Source organism: Schistocerca cancellata, chromosome 10 (genome assembly GCF_023864275.1).
Source record: "Schistocerca cancellata isolate TAMUIC-IGC-003103 chromosome 10, iqSchCanc2.1, whole genome shotgun sequence".
NCBI classification, from domain to species: Eukaryota; Metazoa; Arthropoda; class Insecta; order Orthoptera; family Acrididae; genus Schistocerca; species Schistocerca cancellata.
This window is the reverse complement of record NC_064635.1, coordinates 187,030,026-187,045,876: the sequence shown is the minus strand read 5'-3', so window position 1 is coordinate 187,045,876 and position 15,851 is coordinate 187,030,026. Positions and strand designations below refer to the sequence as shown.

The following is a 15,851-nucleotide window of genomic DNA, read 5'->3' as shown; positions in this document are numbered from 1 at the left end:
TTTGTGTTTATGTTCTAAACTCGGTCTGTAGTGAACCTGTGCCCCTTCAAACTGATCTTGAAGCTGTGGCTGTCAGAATACAGACGACACAGTAAATAAATGTCTGCAATGTATATCTTCCTCCAGTTGGTGCAGTATCCCTGAATGTTTTAATAGCACTGATTGATCAACTCCCTAAACCTTTCCTACTTTTGGGAGATTTTAACACCCATAACTCTTGTGGGGTAGCACGGTGCTTACTGGGGCAGGCAAGATGACAAAACTTTACTGTCTCAGTTCGACCTCTGCCTCTTAAATACTGGGGGGCACAACACATTTCAGTGTGGCTCTTGGTAGTTACTTGGCCATTGATTTATCAATCTGCAGCCCAGGCCTTCTCCCATATACCCACTGGAAAGCACATGATGACCTTTGTGGTAGTGGCCACTTCCCCATCTTCCTGTCACTGCCACGGCATCAAGCCCACGGACGCCTGCCCATATGGGCTTTAAACAAGGCGGACTGGGAAACTTTCACCTCTGCTGTCACTGTTAAATCTCCCTCACATGGTAACATCAATATGATGGTTGAGCAGGTGACTATGACAATTGTTTCTTTTGGCAGAAAACAGGATCCCTCGCTCTTTAGGGGGCCCCCCGGCAAAAGGCAGTCCCTCCTAGGTGTCGGAAGTTGCTGAAGCAATTGAGCGTCGGCGAGCTCTACAGCGGCATAAGCAGCACCCTTCCCTAGAGCACCTCATAGCCTTTAAACGGCTCCATGCCCGCATTCGCCAACTTATCAAAAGACGGAAACAGGAGTGTTAAGAGAGATACATCTCAACCATTGGGTGCCATACGTCACCTTCCCATGTCTGGGCAAAGATCAAATGTGTTTTCGGGTAACAGACCCCCAACAGGTGTTCCCGGTGTTAACATAAATGGTGTGTTATGTACCGACACAAACGCGAATGCCGAATGCTTTGCTGAGCCCTATGCTTGAGCCTCTGCATCGGAGAATTATCCCCCAGCCTTTCGCACACTCAAATGGTGACTGGAAGGGAAAGTCCTCTCGTTTACTACACGCCACAGTGAATCCTGTTATGCCCCATTTACAGAGTGGGAGTTGCTCAGTGCCCTTGCACATTGCCCTGACACAGCTTCTGGGGCCAGATCGGATCCACAGTCATATGATTAAACATCTCTCATCTGTCTACAAGGGACATCTCCTCATCATCTTCTACCAGATCTGGTGCGATGGAGTCTTTCCATCAAAGTGGTGGGAGAGCACCATCATTCCGATGCTCAAACCTGCTAAAAACCTGCTTGATGTGGATAGCTATCAGCCCATCAGCCTCACCAACATTCTTCGTAAGCTGCTGACACGTACGGTGTGTCGGCAGTCGGGTTGTGTCCTGGAGTCATATGGCCAACTGGCTCCATGTCAGGGTGGCGGCAATTGGGTTGGGTCCTGGAGTCATATGGCCAACTGGCTCCATGTCAGGGTGGCTTCTGCCAGGGTCGTTCTACCATAGATAATCTTGTGTCCCTTGAGTCTGCCTTCCGTACAGTCTTTTCCAGGCGCCAACATATGGTTGCCATCTACTTTGATTTACGAAAAGCGTATGACACAACCTGGCGACATCGTAGCCTTGCCACTTTATACGAGTGGGGTCTCCGAGGCCCGCACCCAATTTTTCTCCAAAATTTCCTGTTGGTTCGTACTTTCTCATAATTCATCCTATATCCAGGGGAACGGGGTCCTGCAGGGCTCTGTATTGAGTTTGTCTCTATTTTTAATGGCCATTAATGGTCTAGCAACAGCTGGAGGGCTGTCCATCTCACCCTCTCTGTTTGCAGACAACTTCTGTATTTCATACTGCTGCACCAATACTGGTGTTGCTGAGCGGCACCATCCACAAGGCACAGTCAGGACTTCTGTCAGCATCAAACTGTTCATCCAGAACCAGAACTTTACCTTAATGATGATTCACTCACTGTAGTGGGGACATATTGATTCTTAGGACTGGTTGCCCGATTGACTTGGCTTCCTCACCTTCGTCAGCTTAAGTGAAATTGCTGCCAGCACCTCAATACCCTCCACTGCCTGAGCAACACCAACTGGGGTACAGATCGCTCTATGCTGCTGCAGCTCTACAGAGCCTTTGTTCAATCCTGCCTGGACTATGGGAGTCTGGTTTACAGTTTGGCGGCGCCCTCATCATTGCATTTATTTGACCCAGCACACCACTGTGGCATTTGCTTAGCAACAGGAGCTTATAGGATGAGTCCAGTGACCAGTGTCCTTGTGGAGGATGGAGTCCCTCCATTGCAGGTTAGGTGTGCACAACTGCTGGCCAGTTACGTTGCACATGTTCATAGTTCTCCTGTGCATCAGAATCACAGTCTCCTTTTCCCACCCATGGCGGTTCATTTCCAACATTGATGGCCCTGGTCAGTGCTTCCAATTGCAGCTCGTGTCTGATCCCTTCTTTCCAACTGGAGTCCTTGCCTTTACCATCTATACTTGAAGTCCCTTCACGTACATCTCCATGGTGTACACCTAGGCCACAAAGTACTCAGTTAACCCTGCAGCTCTCCGCTCCGACTTCCTCTCGGTTCTTGACAAGTACTGAGGCCACGTTGGCTTCGTGTATGCCCATGGAGGACACATTGAACAGCATTCCTTGCCTGATAGCTGCAGTATTTTCACTGCTGAGCTGGTGGCTATATCTCGTGCTCTTGAGCACATCCATTCATGCAGTGGGGAGTCATTTTTTCTCTGTTAGACTCCTTGACCAATGTTACTTCATCATCCTTTGGTAGCGACCATCCAGGAGTCCATCTATGCCCTGAAATGGTCCGGTCGTTCAGTGGCGTTTGTCTGGACCCAAGGTCACATCGGAATCCCTGGCAACGAACTTGCCGACAGGCTGGCCAAACAGGCTACGTGAAAACCTCTTATTGAGATTGGCTTCTCTGCAACTGACCTGCGTTCAGTACTACACTGCAAGGTTTTGCGGCTTCGGGAGTCGAAATGGCATAACCTCAGCACGAACAACAAACTGCGTGCCATTGAGGAGACTACAAATGTGTGGCAGTCCTCCATGTGGGCCTCTCGCATGAACTCTGTGGTTCTCTGCTGGCTCCGCATTGGCCTTGCTTGGGCGACTCACAACTACCTCTTGTGCCGTGATGACCCACCTCAATGCTGGTGTGGCGCCTGGCTGACAGTGGCCCATATCTTGGTGAGCTGTCCTCCTTTTGCTGCCCTCTGACGAACTCTTCAGTTACCATACTCATTGCCATTAATTTTAGCTGACAATGCGACATAAACTAATTTAGTTTTACATTTTATACATGACGGTGGGTTTTATCATTCTGTGTTCTGCACTCTAATGCTTTTAGGGTGGATGTTTTAATGTATCGCAGAGTGGCTGGATTTTCCTTTTTATCCTCGTGGTTGGCCAGCCACGGTCACCTGCTCTCTTGTTTTTACTCGTTGTACCTGTTTCTTTCTTCTCCATGTGGTTTTCTTTTTCTGTTTTGTCCACAGTAGTGTTGGTTGTCCTTCAGTCATTCTTCTGGTTCTTCCTTTTTTCTGTTATTGTGCTGTATGTCTCCTTTCTTTTCTTCTTTCCCTTGTGTAGTTATTTTCCTGAGAACAAGGCCCCCCCCCCCCCCCCCCCCACTCTCCCCTCTTTTAAATCAACCAACATTCTTCCTCAGCATTTTCATTTCTCTTGTCAATAATCTAGTCACCCAACGTGCACAGATTTTTCTGTACCCTAGTGACTGTACCAGTGATACCACACTACCCAATGACAGACGAGTCATTTCAGCAAGCTGTCATGTTGTCACACATCTGTCATTTTGGATGATTTGATCAATAGTCTCATTATTCACATCATTGACTGCTGTTGACGGTCTACCACATCGTGGATTGTCCAATAGAGAGAAATCACCTTCTTTAAACCTCTGTAACCACTGCTGGATACTGCTGTGATCCACTGTCTCCTTCCCATGAACAGGGAGCAACTTCCTGTGAATTGATGTGGCTTAGTCATCGCTGGACCTGAAGAGGAACTACATCACCAATCGTCGTCGCAACCTGGCGTCTACTTCACGGTCCATTATGGCTCACCTGTAAATAAAAGAAAATACTTTTATATACCAACTTACAGCTAAATGTTCCAAGTATGTTCACAAAAAATTCTTTCTCCTCCTGCAAAAAATAAAAAAAATAAAGACGACTGTGCAAAGCTTTTTGAATGCCCTTTGTACCTTTGGTGTAGCAAATTAACTTAAGTCACTTAATTAAGGCAATTCTTCTACTACTGACTGTGTAGTGATTAGGTTCCCCTCAGAGTGCACTGATGTAAAAGCTCCACATTTAGCAATAATATACAACCACTCGCTTGATGAAAGATTCATACCTAAGTACTGGAAAGTCGCATAGGTCACACAAACTCCTTAGAAATAAAAGTAATCCATTGAACTATAGACATATTTCACTGATACCAGTTCAATTTTGGTTACACAATACATCACACAAATTTAAAAATTGTCAACTCAGCTAAATACCTAGAGATGAAAGTTATGAACAACTTAAATTGGAGCCATCACTTAGAAAATTTTGTGGGGGGAGTCAAACCAAAAACTGTGTTTTATTAGCGGAACACTTAGAAGGTGCAACAAATTTACTTGACTGCATATACTGTGCTTGTCTTTCTTATTCTGGAGTACTGCTGCTCAGTATAGGATCCTCACCAGACAGTATTGCTTGAGGAGATACAGTTAAAAGGAGGACAGCTCATTTTGCATTGTCGCGAAATAGGGGCTACTATGTCACCGATATGATATGTGTTTTGAGGTTGCAATCATTATAAGAAAGGAGTTTTTCATTGTAGCTGGATCTTTTCACAAAATTTCAATCTCCAGTTTTCTCCTATGAATTCGAAAATATTTTGTTCACTCTCAATTGCAACTGACATTTACAACTGCTGATGTGTTAACACTCTTAACACCTTGTGCATTAATCGAACAGGAATGCTAAACTCAAAGCTTTGATCCAAAGAAAGTTATTCTTCCTAGGTGTAACTTACCAACTTTACTGCATCACTACTGAAGCATCACTGTAATTGCAACAGAGGAACGAATTAACCCAGTCAAAAATTGCAATATTTATGATGTGTTTGGGATAGTGTTCTCACTATGTTACGTAACAAGAATATATATCACATATGTACAAAAAAAGAGGACTGTGATAATGTTATTTCCAAAAGTCAGAAGTGAAGCAATCCTTATTCCTCATAAATGTGGTATAAATAAATAAATAAATGTGAACTAAAGACTGCCCTAGGGCACAATAGAGTTGCTGACAAGATGAGAAGTACATTGGGTGAGGAACCAGACCCTTAAACCCACTAGATGTGCACTATGTATATAGCAGTGGGGTCCCTGAATTGGGCCTGTACTGGGGACAACAGTTATGCGAAAAATGTCAATACTGAATGTAATTTGAAAGAAAATAAATTTGTCGCATAGCTTGACTGAAAGGAGAGATATATGTATAGTGACACATCCTGATGCCTTGAAGGCTAGTTAATTTGCTAATGAAGAGGAGTTTGGATGATAAATATTGTGGAGGAAGACCAAAGCTTGACCACAGTATGCAGATTAAAGTTCTTATAGGACGCAGTTGTTTTACAGAGCACAAGAGACCTGCACAGAATACCCTAGTGTATAGAACTGCATGAAATCAGTCTTTGGACTGCAGATTACAACAGTTAGTGCAGTCTGAGTATTCCCAATGCTTCTACTTATTATGTCGGTAGTGCAAATATAGTCACATAATTTATTTAGTTTCTCATTCTTCCTTTGTTCCACTTTTGATTTGATGTGTAACTGCTGTCCTTTCTGTGCAGGAGTTTGTGTCAGAGGAAGAAACTGGTTCTCCGCCTGATGCCATACACATTAAAAAAGAACCCGTAAGTAATACAAACATAAAAAAATTCCCATGTTACGTGATTCTTTTGTTGTACGATTGCGTCATCAGAGAATAAACTCAGAAACTGTCAGGGAAGGAATAGATATTTGAATGTACTTGTTTTATTATGTAAAGAAATAAATAGTATTATTAGTTGAGCTAACATTTATTAGAAAATGAGCAACTAACAAGAAATCAAACGGTGTTGGACAAGGACTCAAACCCAAATAGCTTACTTTTGCAATTAGTGCTTTTACAGAGTGTCTCAGGCATACCTAATGGACCAGCTCACAACTTCAGTCAGTTTTCTCAGTTTCTTCCAAATCAACATTGTTTTTCTTTATTCTGCCATTCATATATAACTTTAATACTCTTTTTGTTGCTATTCGTCTGTGTATTCTAGTCAGCATTTAATAAGTTCAAGATCTGATATTGTTCACTTTTGTTTGTTCATTTCTTCTTCAGTATTGTGATGATAATGCTTTCTGTAAATGATACACCTAGTTTTTTTATATAGGTTGCACAAAATAACCTGGCTCTTATCTGTGCAGATAGCGTGGCAGGGGAGGGGATCGTGGTTAAGGGCAATACGTGGTATGGGAGGTGCAGTTAGAACAGCTGAAGCCTTCAGTCAAAGTATTTCTCACATAACTCATAGCTACAGGTAACTAGTCTGCTAACAGCGTATTAAAGTTTACATCAGTGTGGCCAGTTACTCGATAAATACAAAATTTCAAAATCAAGCCCAATAAAGGAGGTCCATCCTTCTGATACAAAAAAGACAATAATTCAGTGAACTCAGTTCTGCTTTATGCAAGTGTCTGCAGTGAATAGTAATAGCTCAAATATCTTCCATGAAAAATTTGCAGCCATCATCTCTGAATGCTAATCTGCTGTTCTTACTCCCTAACTTCAACATTAAAAGTGAATATGGAGCAGAGCTAGATTTTACTTCTTCATAGGAATCATTTACTTGCAAGAAACACATGATACATGATTTTTGTGGTCCGTGCATGCTACAGCAAGGAGTTTTTCTTTTGAAAATGTCACTTTTATTCTTTCCCTTCATCTGTTAGTCAGTTAATTAGTTAGGTAGTCTGACCACTTCTTGTGTGTAATGTGAGAACCTTGAATATCTTTTATCAGCATACATTATTGATCTGCCCTTTACACAGTAATTTCTCATTACTCAGAAAATCAGTATGTTTACTTAGTATATTTAAGTGTTCAACTGGCTTTTTCCTGGTTCTCATGACCTGCTCTGCCTGATAAACATTACAATAGAAAGTCCACACTGGAACATTAACAATATTAGGAAAAGTTTAGATTGCTACTCACACTAAAGATGACATGTTTACCTGCAGACAGGCACAATGAAAAGACAATTACATGGTTAGTTTTTGGCCAAAGCCTTCTACAGAAAACACACATTCACACAAACAAGCACATCTCACATACATGACCACAACTGTGGCTGTTTCAATTGGAATGCATCTGTCACATTGAACAAAAGCAGCAATCTGTAACTCTGGCAGTTCTGACTGGTATGCATCTGTTACATTGAACAAAAGCAGCAATCTGGAGAGGAATGGGGATGGAGGGGGGATAAAAGAGTATGGATGGGGGAGGTTGGGGGGGGGGGTGAGTGCTGTCTGGTGGAGCTTGCAAGGGACTCGATAGCAAAAGGACAGGTCTGCCATGCTTACCACCGGGGTGGGGGGGTGGGTGAGGGCTGCAAAGCAGGGAGGCAGGGAGGTGGCTGGTGGGGGGAGGGCGGCAGTGGTAAAGGAGAGGAAAAGGGAAGTGAAAAAAGATGGGCAGGTGCATTCAAAGAGAGTGGCACACTACGGGGGTGAAGGTACATAGGTCATTATAGGTTGAGTCCAGGATGATTTGAGGAGCAGAGAATGTGTGACCGGGGTAGTGAAGCAGCCATTGAAATCAAGCTGTTATGTTCAGCAGGTGCCACTGTATGGTCCACTTTGCTCTTGACCACAGTTTGGCAGTGGTTGTTAATCCTGGTGGACAGCTGATTGGTGGTCATAAGAGTATAAAAAGCTGTGCAATTATTGCAGCAGAGCTGATATATGACATGGTTGCTTTCCCAAGTGGCCTGACCTCTGATACGAGATAGGATAAGCCTGTGACAGGACTGCAATATTAAAAAAGATATGATCCCTGTGGCAAGGGGTTGGGACTGGGAATGGCCTAGGGATGGACTAGGATGTTGTCAAAGTTAGGTGGGCAATGGAGCATCTCTTTAGGAGGGACAGGAAGGATCATGGGTAGGATGTCCGCCATTCTACAGTGTGATGACAGATAATCAAAACCCTCAAGAAGGATGTTGTTCAGTTGTACCATCCTGGGATGGTACTGGGTGACAAAGGGAGTGTTTGTTTTTAGCTGGTTCTTGTGGTTGGTGGAAGGATTGGGTTGTGTGAGGATGTGGCACAGGCAATCTGTTTGGAGACTGTGTCTGGAGAATAGTGCCTGTCTTTGAAGGCCTGTTGAGATCTTCAGCATACTGGGCAAGGGAGTTCTTGTCAGTGCAGAGTCACCACCCCCTGGTGGCCAGATTCCATGGGTGGGATCTTTTGGTGTGGAAGAGACAGCATTACACAATGTTAATTATACAAATGTTTAAACATACAAATAAGGCAAGGGAAAAAAAGAATCTGGTGTACCTGTGACCTAACTTGTGTAGCAAGGATCTTAATGATGAAATGCCTTCTTTAAATGACGTATTTTTTCTGATTAATGAAACTAGTGACTGTCACATACTGTGTAGTGTTATGGACAAATTATGTATTCATTTCCTGATAAACTGCTAATCAAAATTATCTAAATGTTAAATATTTTCCTCCTCCTTCTGCATTATTCCTGGAATAGGTAAGTGTTGAGAAGTACCTGTAGCTACATTTTCCCACTTGTTCTTTATTATATTTATTGTGTGATGGGACACTCCAGCCGTTGCTGCCACCCTCTACAGCACACTTTTTAATGGGATTTTTACTCCCTCACCTTCTTCTGACACCAATTTTATGATTCTGCACACAATTTTCCATACATCACATGGAGACTGATGCCATCGTGTGTAGAACAGAGATAGCAATGAGAATGCTCGAAGTACACAGGCTGGTAGATGACAGACCATTGACAATTGAGGTAACCACTGCTAACAAAGTGTAGAGCTCAGCAGGTGACACGCACCTGAGGTGGCCACCATTTCAGAACAAAGGGATGGAAGCGCCTAGCAATCAGGACAAGAATGAGTTTCTATGCAGGGGCAATATTATCTTGTGTGACCTATAACATAGATTTTGAACATTAGGTCAAGTGAATCAGTCCACATTGAAAGGGCGTAAGTCCAGTTTGGAGTAAAACTAGAGGAAAAAAAATACTTCTCTAAGAATATCTCTCAAGATTTAAAAAATAATGTTATTACCATTGGTAAGTTAAATGTTATTTTGTAAAATTACTTATTCACCAAGTGTGGTTGGTGAAGTAAAGATGATGAACGCAGGGCCACTCTGCACAAAATGATATATGTTGATGGAATTCATTAATTTTTGTGTTTATTTCTACCAGAATGCACTGTAAAACCATTGAGACTCGGAATGGTGGCCCACACATAATGACAATTAGTAAGAAAGAAATGCCATGTATTTTCAGTTATTATTGTGTTGTTGTTGTGGTCTTCAGTCCAGAGACTGGTTTGATGCAGGTCTCCATGCTACTCTGTCCTGTGCGAGCCTCTTCATCTCTGAACAACTATTACAACATAAACCTTTCTAACTCTGCGTGCTGTATTCTTCTCTTGGTCTCTCACTCTTAATTATTCCCCCCACCCTACCCTGAAGCTTCCCTCCAGTACTAAATAGGTGATCCCTTGATGTCCAGGAATGTGTCCTACCAACCAATCCCTTCTTCTAGTCATGTTGTGCCACAAATTTCTTTTCTCCACAATTCTATTCAGTACCTCCTCATTAGTTATCTGACTTGCCCAAGTAACCCTCAGCATTCTTCTGTAGCACCACATTTCAAAAGTTTCCGTTCTCTTCCTGTCCAAATGTTCACTGTCCATGTTCCATGCATGGCCACACTCAATGCAAATACTTTCAGACAAAGGCTTTTTGACATTTAAATCTACACTTGATGTTAACAAATCTCGCTTCTTCAGAAACACTTTTCTTGCCGTGCCAGCCTTCATTCTATATCCTCTCTCCTTCGACCATCTTTTGTTACATTAGTGCCCGAATAGCAAGTTCCTCTACTGCTTTAAGTGTCTCATTTCCTAATCTAATTCCTTCAGCATCACCTCATTTAATTTGACAGTATTCCATTATCCTTGCTCTGCTTTTGTTCATTTTCATCTTACATTCTCCTTTCAAGACACTGCTCTTCCAAGCCCTATGCTTTCTTGGACAGAATTACAATGTCATCAGCAAACATCAAAGTTTTTATTTCTTCTCCCTGGACTTTAATACCTACTCCAAATTTTTCTTTTGTTTCCTTTACTGCTTCCTCAATATGCAGATTGAATAATGTCGGGGGATAGGCTACAACCGTGTCTTACTCTCTTCTCAAGCACTGCTTCCTTTCCATGCCTCTCGGCTTTTGTAACTGCTGCCTGGTTCCTGTACAAGTTGTAAAAAGTTGTAAATAGCCTTTTGCTCCCTGTACTTTATCCCTGCCGCCTTTAGAATTTGAAAGAGAGTATTCCAGTTAACATTGTCAAAAGCTTTCTCTAACTCCACGGATGCTATAAATGTAGGTTTGCCTATCCTTAACCTGTCTTGTATGAGAAGTTGTACGGTCAGTATTGCCTCATGTGTTCCTAATGGAATATTAAGAAAGATATGATCCCTGTGGCAAGGGGTTGGGACTGGGAATGGCCTAGGGATGGACTAGAACATTGTCAAAGTTAGGTGGGCGATGGAGCATCTCTTTAGGAGGGACAGGAAGAATCTTGGGTAGGATGTCCGTCATTCTACAGTGTGATGACTGATAATCAAAACCCTCAAGAAGGATGTTGTTCAGTTCTACCATCCTGGGATGGTACTGGGTGACAAAGGGGGTGTTCGTTTGTAGCTGGTTCTTGTGGTTGGTGGAAGGATTGGGTTGTGTGAGGATGTGGCACAGGCAATCTGTTTGGAGACTGTGTCTGGGGAATAGTGCCTGTCTTTGAAGGCCTGTTGAGATCTTCAGCATACTGGGCAAGGGAGTTCTTGTCACTGCAGAGACACCACCCCCTGGTGGCCAGACTGCATGGGCGGGATCTTTTGGTGTGGAAGAGACAGCATTACACAATGTTAATTATACAAATGTTTAAACATACAAATAAGGCAAGGGAAAAAAAGAATCTGGTGTACCTGTAGCCTAACTTGTGTAGCAAGGATCTTAATGATGAAATGCCTTCTTTAAATGACGTATTTTTTCTGATTAATGGGACTAGTGACTGTCACATACTTCTTCTCCAAGGCTGATTTCACTTGTTTTTCAATTCTTCTGTAAACAATTCATGTTAGTGTTTTGCGTATTATTATTATTATCATTAAATCAAACAATGTAAAATCCAGGATGGAATGTAACAATACCAGAGGAGGAAAGTTGCTACTCACCATATAGTGTAGAAGCTGAGTCACGATAGATACAACAAAAAGATTCACACAATTACAGCTTTCTGCCATTAAGGCCTTTGTCAGCAGTACACACATGCAAACCCACTCACCCACCCACTCACCCACCCACCCACGCACTCACCCATGCACTCTCTCTCTCACACACACACACACACACACACACACACACACACACACACACACAACTTTCACACATGTCTGCAGTCTCAGAGAACTGAAACCACATTATTATTATTATTATTATTATTATTGATAGCTTGGCCTTGATGTTTTTCAAAGAGCCCATTAACCAAGCTCTAAAGGAAACCAAGGAAGTTCGGGGAGAAGAAATTAAATTTGATAGATTTGCTGAATCTGTGTAATTATGTCAGAGGTGGCAAAGGACTTGGAAGAGCAGTTGACTGGAATGGACATTGTTCTGAAAAAAATATTATAAGGTGCCATCAACAAAAGTAAGAACAGAGGTAATGGAATGTAGTAGACTCAAATCAAGCAGTGCCAAGGGAATTATATCAGGTAATAAGACAGTAAAAGTAATAGATGGTTGGTATTTGAGCAGTGAAATAACAGATGACATCTGAAGTAGAGAAGAGGATATGAAATACAGACTGGCAGTAGCAAGCAAAGCATTTCTGAAAATGAGGGATTTGTTACTATTTAATATTGATTAACAAGTTAGGAAGTCTTTTCTGGAGGTATTTGTTTGGAGTGTAGGTTTGCATGGAAATGAAATGGGGATGGTAAGCAGTTCAGACAAGAAGTAAGCAGAGGTTTTTGAAGTGTGGCGCTATAGAAAAAATAACAAACGAGGTAGCAGTTAACAGAATTAAAGAAAAAAGAAATTTATGGCATACAGTGACTGAAAGCAGGGGTCAGTTGATAGGGTACATTCTGAAGCAACAAGGAATTGTCAGTTTTGTAATAGAAGGAAGAGTGGCGAGTAAAACCTGTAGAGGGAGACAAGGGCTTGACAATACAGTAAGCAGCTTCAAATGCTGTAGGTTGCAATAGTTTTGTATGGATGAAACTGCTTTCAGGAGGTAGACTTACAGGGAGAACTGCATCAAATCAGTCTTCAGACTGAAGAAGAAGAAGAAGAAGAAGAAGAAGAAGAAGAAGTCAGCAATGATGTTAAATACAGACTCCATTATATAGCATTATCAGTAACACAGCCCTGTATTTACTTGTTCTTTAAAATATGTAGTTGCTAAACTGTAAGCACTTTGAGATTTAAAAACATTTGTTGTTTCATTTTTACCTACTGACGATGCTCGAAGTTCATAACAACATTGTCGATACTCTTCAGGTAGGTGATGATGAAGCAGTTTACTCGCATCACTCAGTGACAGATTTTATTGGATCACATTATGTTGGCTATGCTAGGCTGGAGGGTAAAGTGGGCATTGTTGTTCAGCCAGTTGGGAAGTATGTATGATCAATGCAGACTCTGGCGACAATGCGACTAGGCAATTTGGCATTATAGATTAAATGCTTTAAGCTGCTGATGTTAAAAGGCATTTTTCCTGTCTCAAGGAATGCTTATCTTAGCAGTTTCTTCTGATAGACAAGCTTTTTTTATATGGAATATTTGCCAGAAACTTTAAAATAAAAAATGTGATGTCTGCACTTTTTTTGTGAGAAACTTGTTGGTGTTGATGTACTTTACAATGACCTCTGATATCTGATTTATACTGTATATGTATTTGTGCTTCCTTAGTGACTGTTTTACAAGACCAAAGTACCTGTTGCAGGGAAGAAAGGAATGAAATCAGGCTACATTGGCCATGTAATTTATACACGTCACCATTCACCCTTACATACTTGGGCTCATTTTTCTTCCCACAAAAAGCAGTTCTGGATCTTATTCTGCACTTTACAACACTTTCTTCCATTGCTAAGCAATAATGTCACGTCAGAATAGCACACAACAAACAGAAGTAGCCCACTCAGTCATAGCCTACGAGATAAAATTCAACAAGAAAGGAGGAAGCAATTGTCTTCAGCGTTGTCACTGATATACATAGGAAGCACCTCATTCGTGGAATGAGCCCTTTCTTCCATGGAGCTTTGAAATGCACACATCAATTTCTGTGTATTATGAACATGAGACTAAGGTCCTTTTGTCATAGTACATTAGGATGGTACCAGCAAGTAATGTGGCATTAGCTCATTAGGGGTCCTCATAACCTTGGAATTTAGGATGAGCCAAGCAGTTGTGGACACAGGAGTGTGCGTGTGAATGCAGTATCATTGAGAGACAGGTGTGGGTCAAACTACTTGGTCAGATTCAGTCTGTTCATGTCCACCAGAATGTTTAGACGTACACAGCTAGCAAGTGGTGTTCTCACCGCATGCTATTGTGCGCTGTCCCACAGATCCTTCTGTCAGTGCTCTTCTTCAGAGTCTTGTCAGTAACCTATACATCTAGAGGGATACTCTGCAAATCACATTTAAGTGCATTGCAGAGGGTTCATGAAACCACCTTCACAATTCTCTATTATTCCTATCTTGTATATTGCGTGGAAAGAGCGAACACCTGTATCTTTCCATATGAGCTCTGATTTCCCTTACTTTATTGTGGTGATCACTTCTCTGTATGTAGGTCGGTGTCGACAAAATATTTTCGCATTTGGAGGAGGAAGTTGGTGATTGGAATTTCGTGAGAATATTCCAACCCAACAAAAAACACCTTTCTTTTAATGATGTCCAGCCCAAATCCTGTATTATTTCTGTGACACTCTCTCCCATATTTCGCAATAATGCAAAACACGCTGCCCTTCTTTGAACTTTTTCCTATCTGGTAAGGATCCCACACCGTGCAGCAGTATTCTAAAAGAGGATGGACAAGCATAGTGTAGGCAGTCTTCTTAGTAGATCTGTTACATTTTCCAAGTCATCTTTGGTTAGCCTTCCCCACAACATAGTATGTGATGCAGTCATGGCAGATTCCTGTTGCTGGACCAAGTAGTTTATAAATGTGTACAAAGGGCAATAATGCTTGTTGAAAGTGAGATCCAAAGAATATATAAATAAGAATTTAAAGACTGGAGTTTATGATAAATTGATTGCAGTTTGCAAACCAGTTTTCCCTGAAGTGAATTGTGGCATTGTTTTAAAAAAGTTTAGAAAGGAACTTAGAAAAATTTCTGACAGTAAGCGTAACTCAGGTCTCTTGATGATATTTATGTACAAACTATGTGGTACTATGCCTTGCTTTAATGTACAGAGGATGCAGTTCAATTGAATGTGGATGTTTTTGTGGGTGTATATAGAATTCTCTGTGACTGTGAAGATGGTAATGGAATTGACTGTTAAGACGATGATGTCAACAAGGTATAGTTGATGGTGGTAGTCAACACACTGAATGACAGGATGAAAAACTGAGTAAAGAGCTGTGAATTTATGTAGTTAGAGTACAGTAACTAGAGCCTATTTTATAACAGTGAAACTTAAAAAAAAATTAGAACATTATTACATCTTTTACTTTACAGTCTCTTGTATAATGGAACACATTAGGCAATTCCAGAATGTAATGTGTCTTCCTGCTAGGGTACCCTTCCTTTTGAAACAAAATATAAGTTTCTTCGTAGTGTTTTGCTCATGTAGTTGGATTTCTTGACACTGCAGACTGCAAGCTACAGGAGTGGTGCCCTGATCTAGAATGCAAGTCTTAAAACCTGCATGTGTAGGAGGAGAAATAGGCATTGAAGCACGAGATGGCTCTGACAACAGCCTGACTTTTCATTTATTATTTTCACACAAATCAAGCTCCATTACACCTTTTTGCCAGTCACCCTCATGCAATCTACAGTCTACAACATCTCTGTCCAGTGCCATAGCAGAAATGTATACTCAATTCGTTTGTGTAACACACAAATGGCGGAAATGACATACTTTCTCTTTTCGATTTTCACGTTTGTTGGTGTATACAGAATTCTAAATCCTGATGTTATTATGCCAAAAATATTTTCCACATTTCAAGCATGTGGCACTCTGTAGTTAAAATCTAATTCTCATTGAAATAAGGTTTTAAAAAGTTTTCTGTCAATGAAAAAGTTTCATGACAAAATAATAAAATTTAAATTCTTTATAGTTTCATTGTTACTTGTTAAATTTAACAGTTCCTTCTTTAATGCATGAAAGAATTCTGTGTATTCAAGAAATTATCCATCAGATATTCTTCCATTTTTCTCTATATCAACAAATATGAACTCGTAATGCACATTTACCAAAGCGAATAAAATG

At 41.3% G+C, this 15,851-nt stretch overlaps 1 protein-coding gene across 5 annotated transcripts in view; it reads left to right on the top strand.

Annotated features, from left to right (window-relative positions):
• The window catches only part of LOC126106652 (uncharacterized), a 123,931-nt gene that overhangs the window by 71,942 nt on the left and 36,138 nt on the right, over positions 1–15,851 (top strand). For all 5 annotated transcript variants that reach the window (XM_049913014.1, XM_049913015.1, XM_049913013.1 and 2 more), the window contains one exon: positions 5,903–5,965. In XM_049913014.1, coding sequence (XP_049768971.1) covers positions 5,903–5,965 — 63 coding nt within the window. The remainder of the gene's footprint in view (positions 1–5,902; positions 5,966–15,851) is intronic.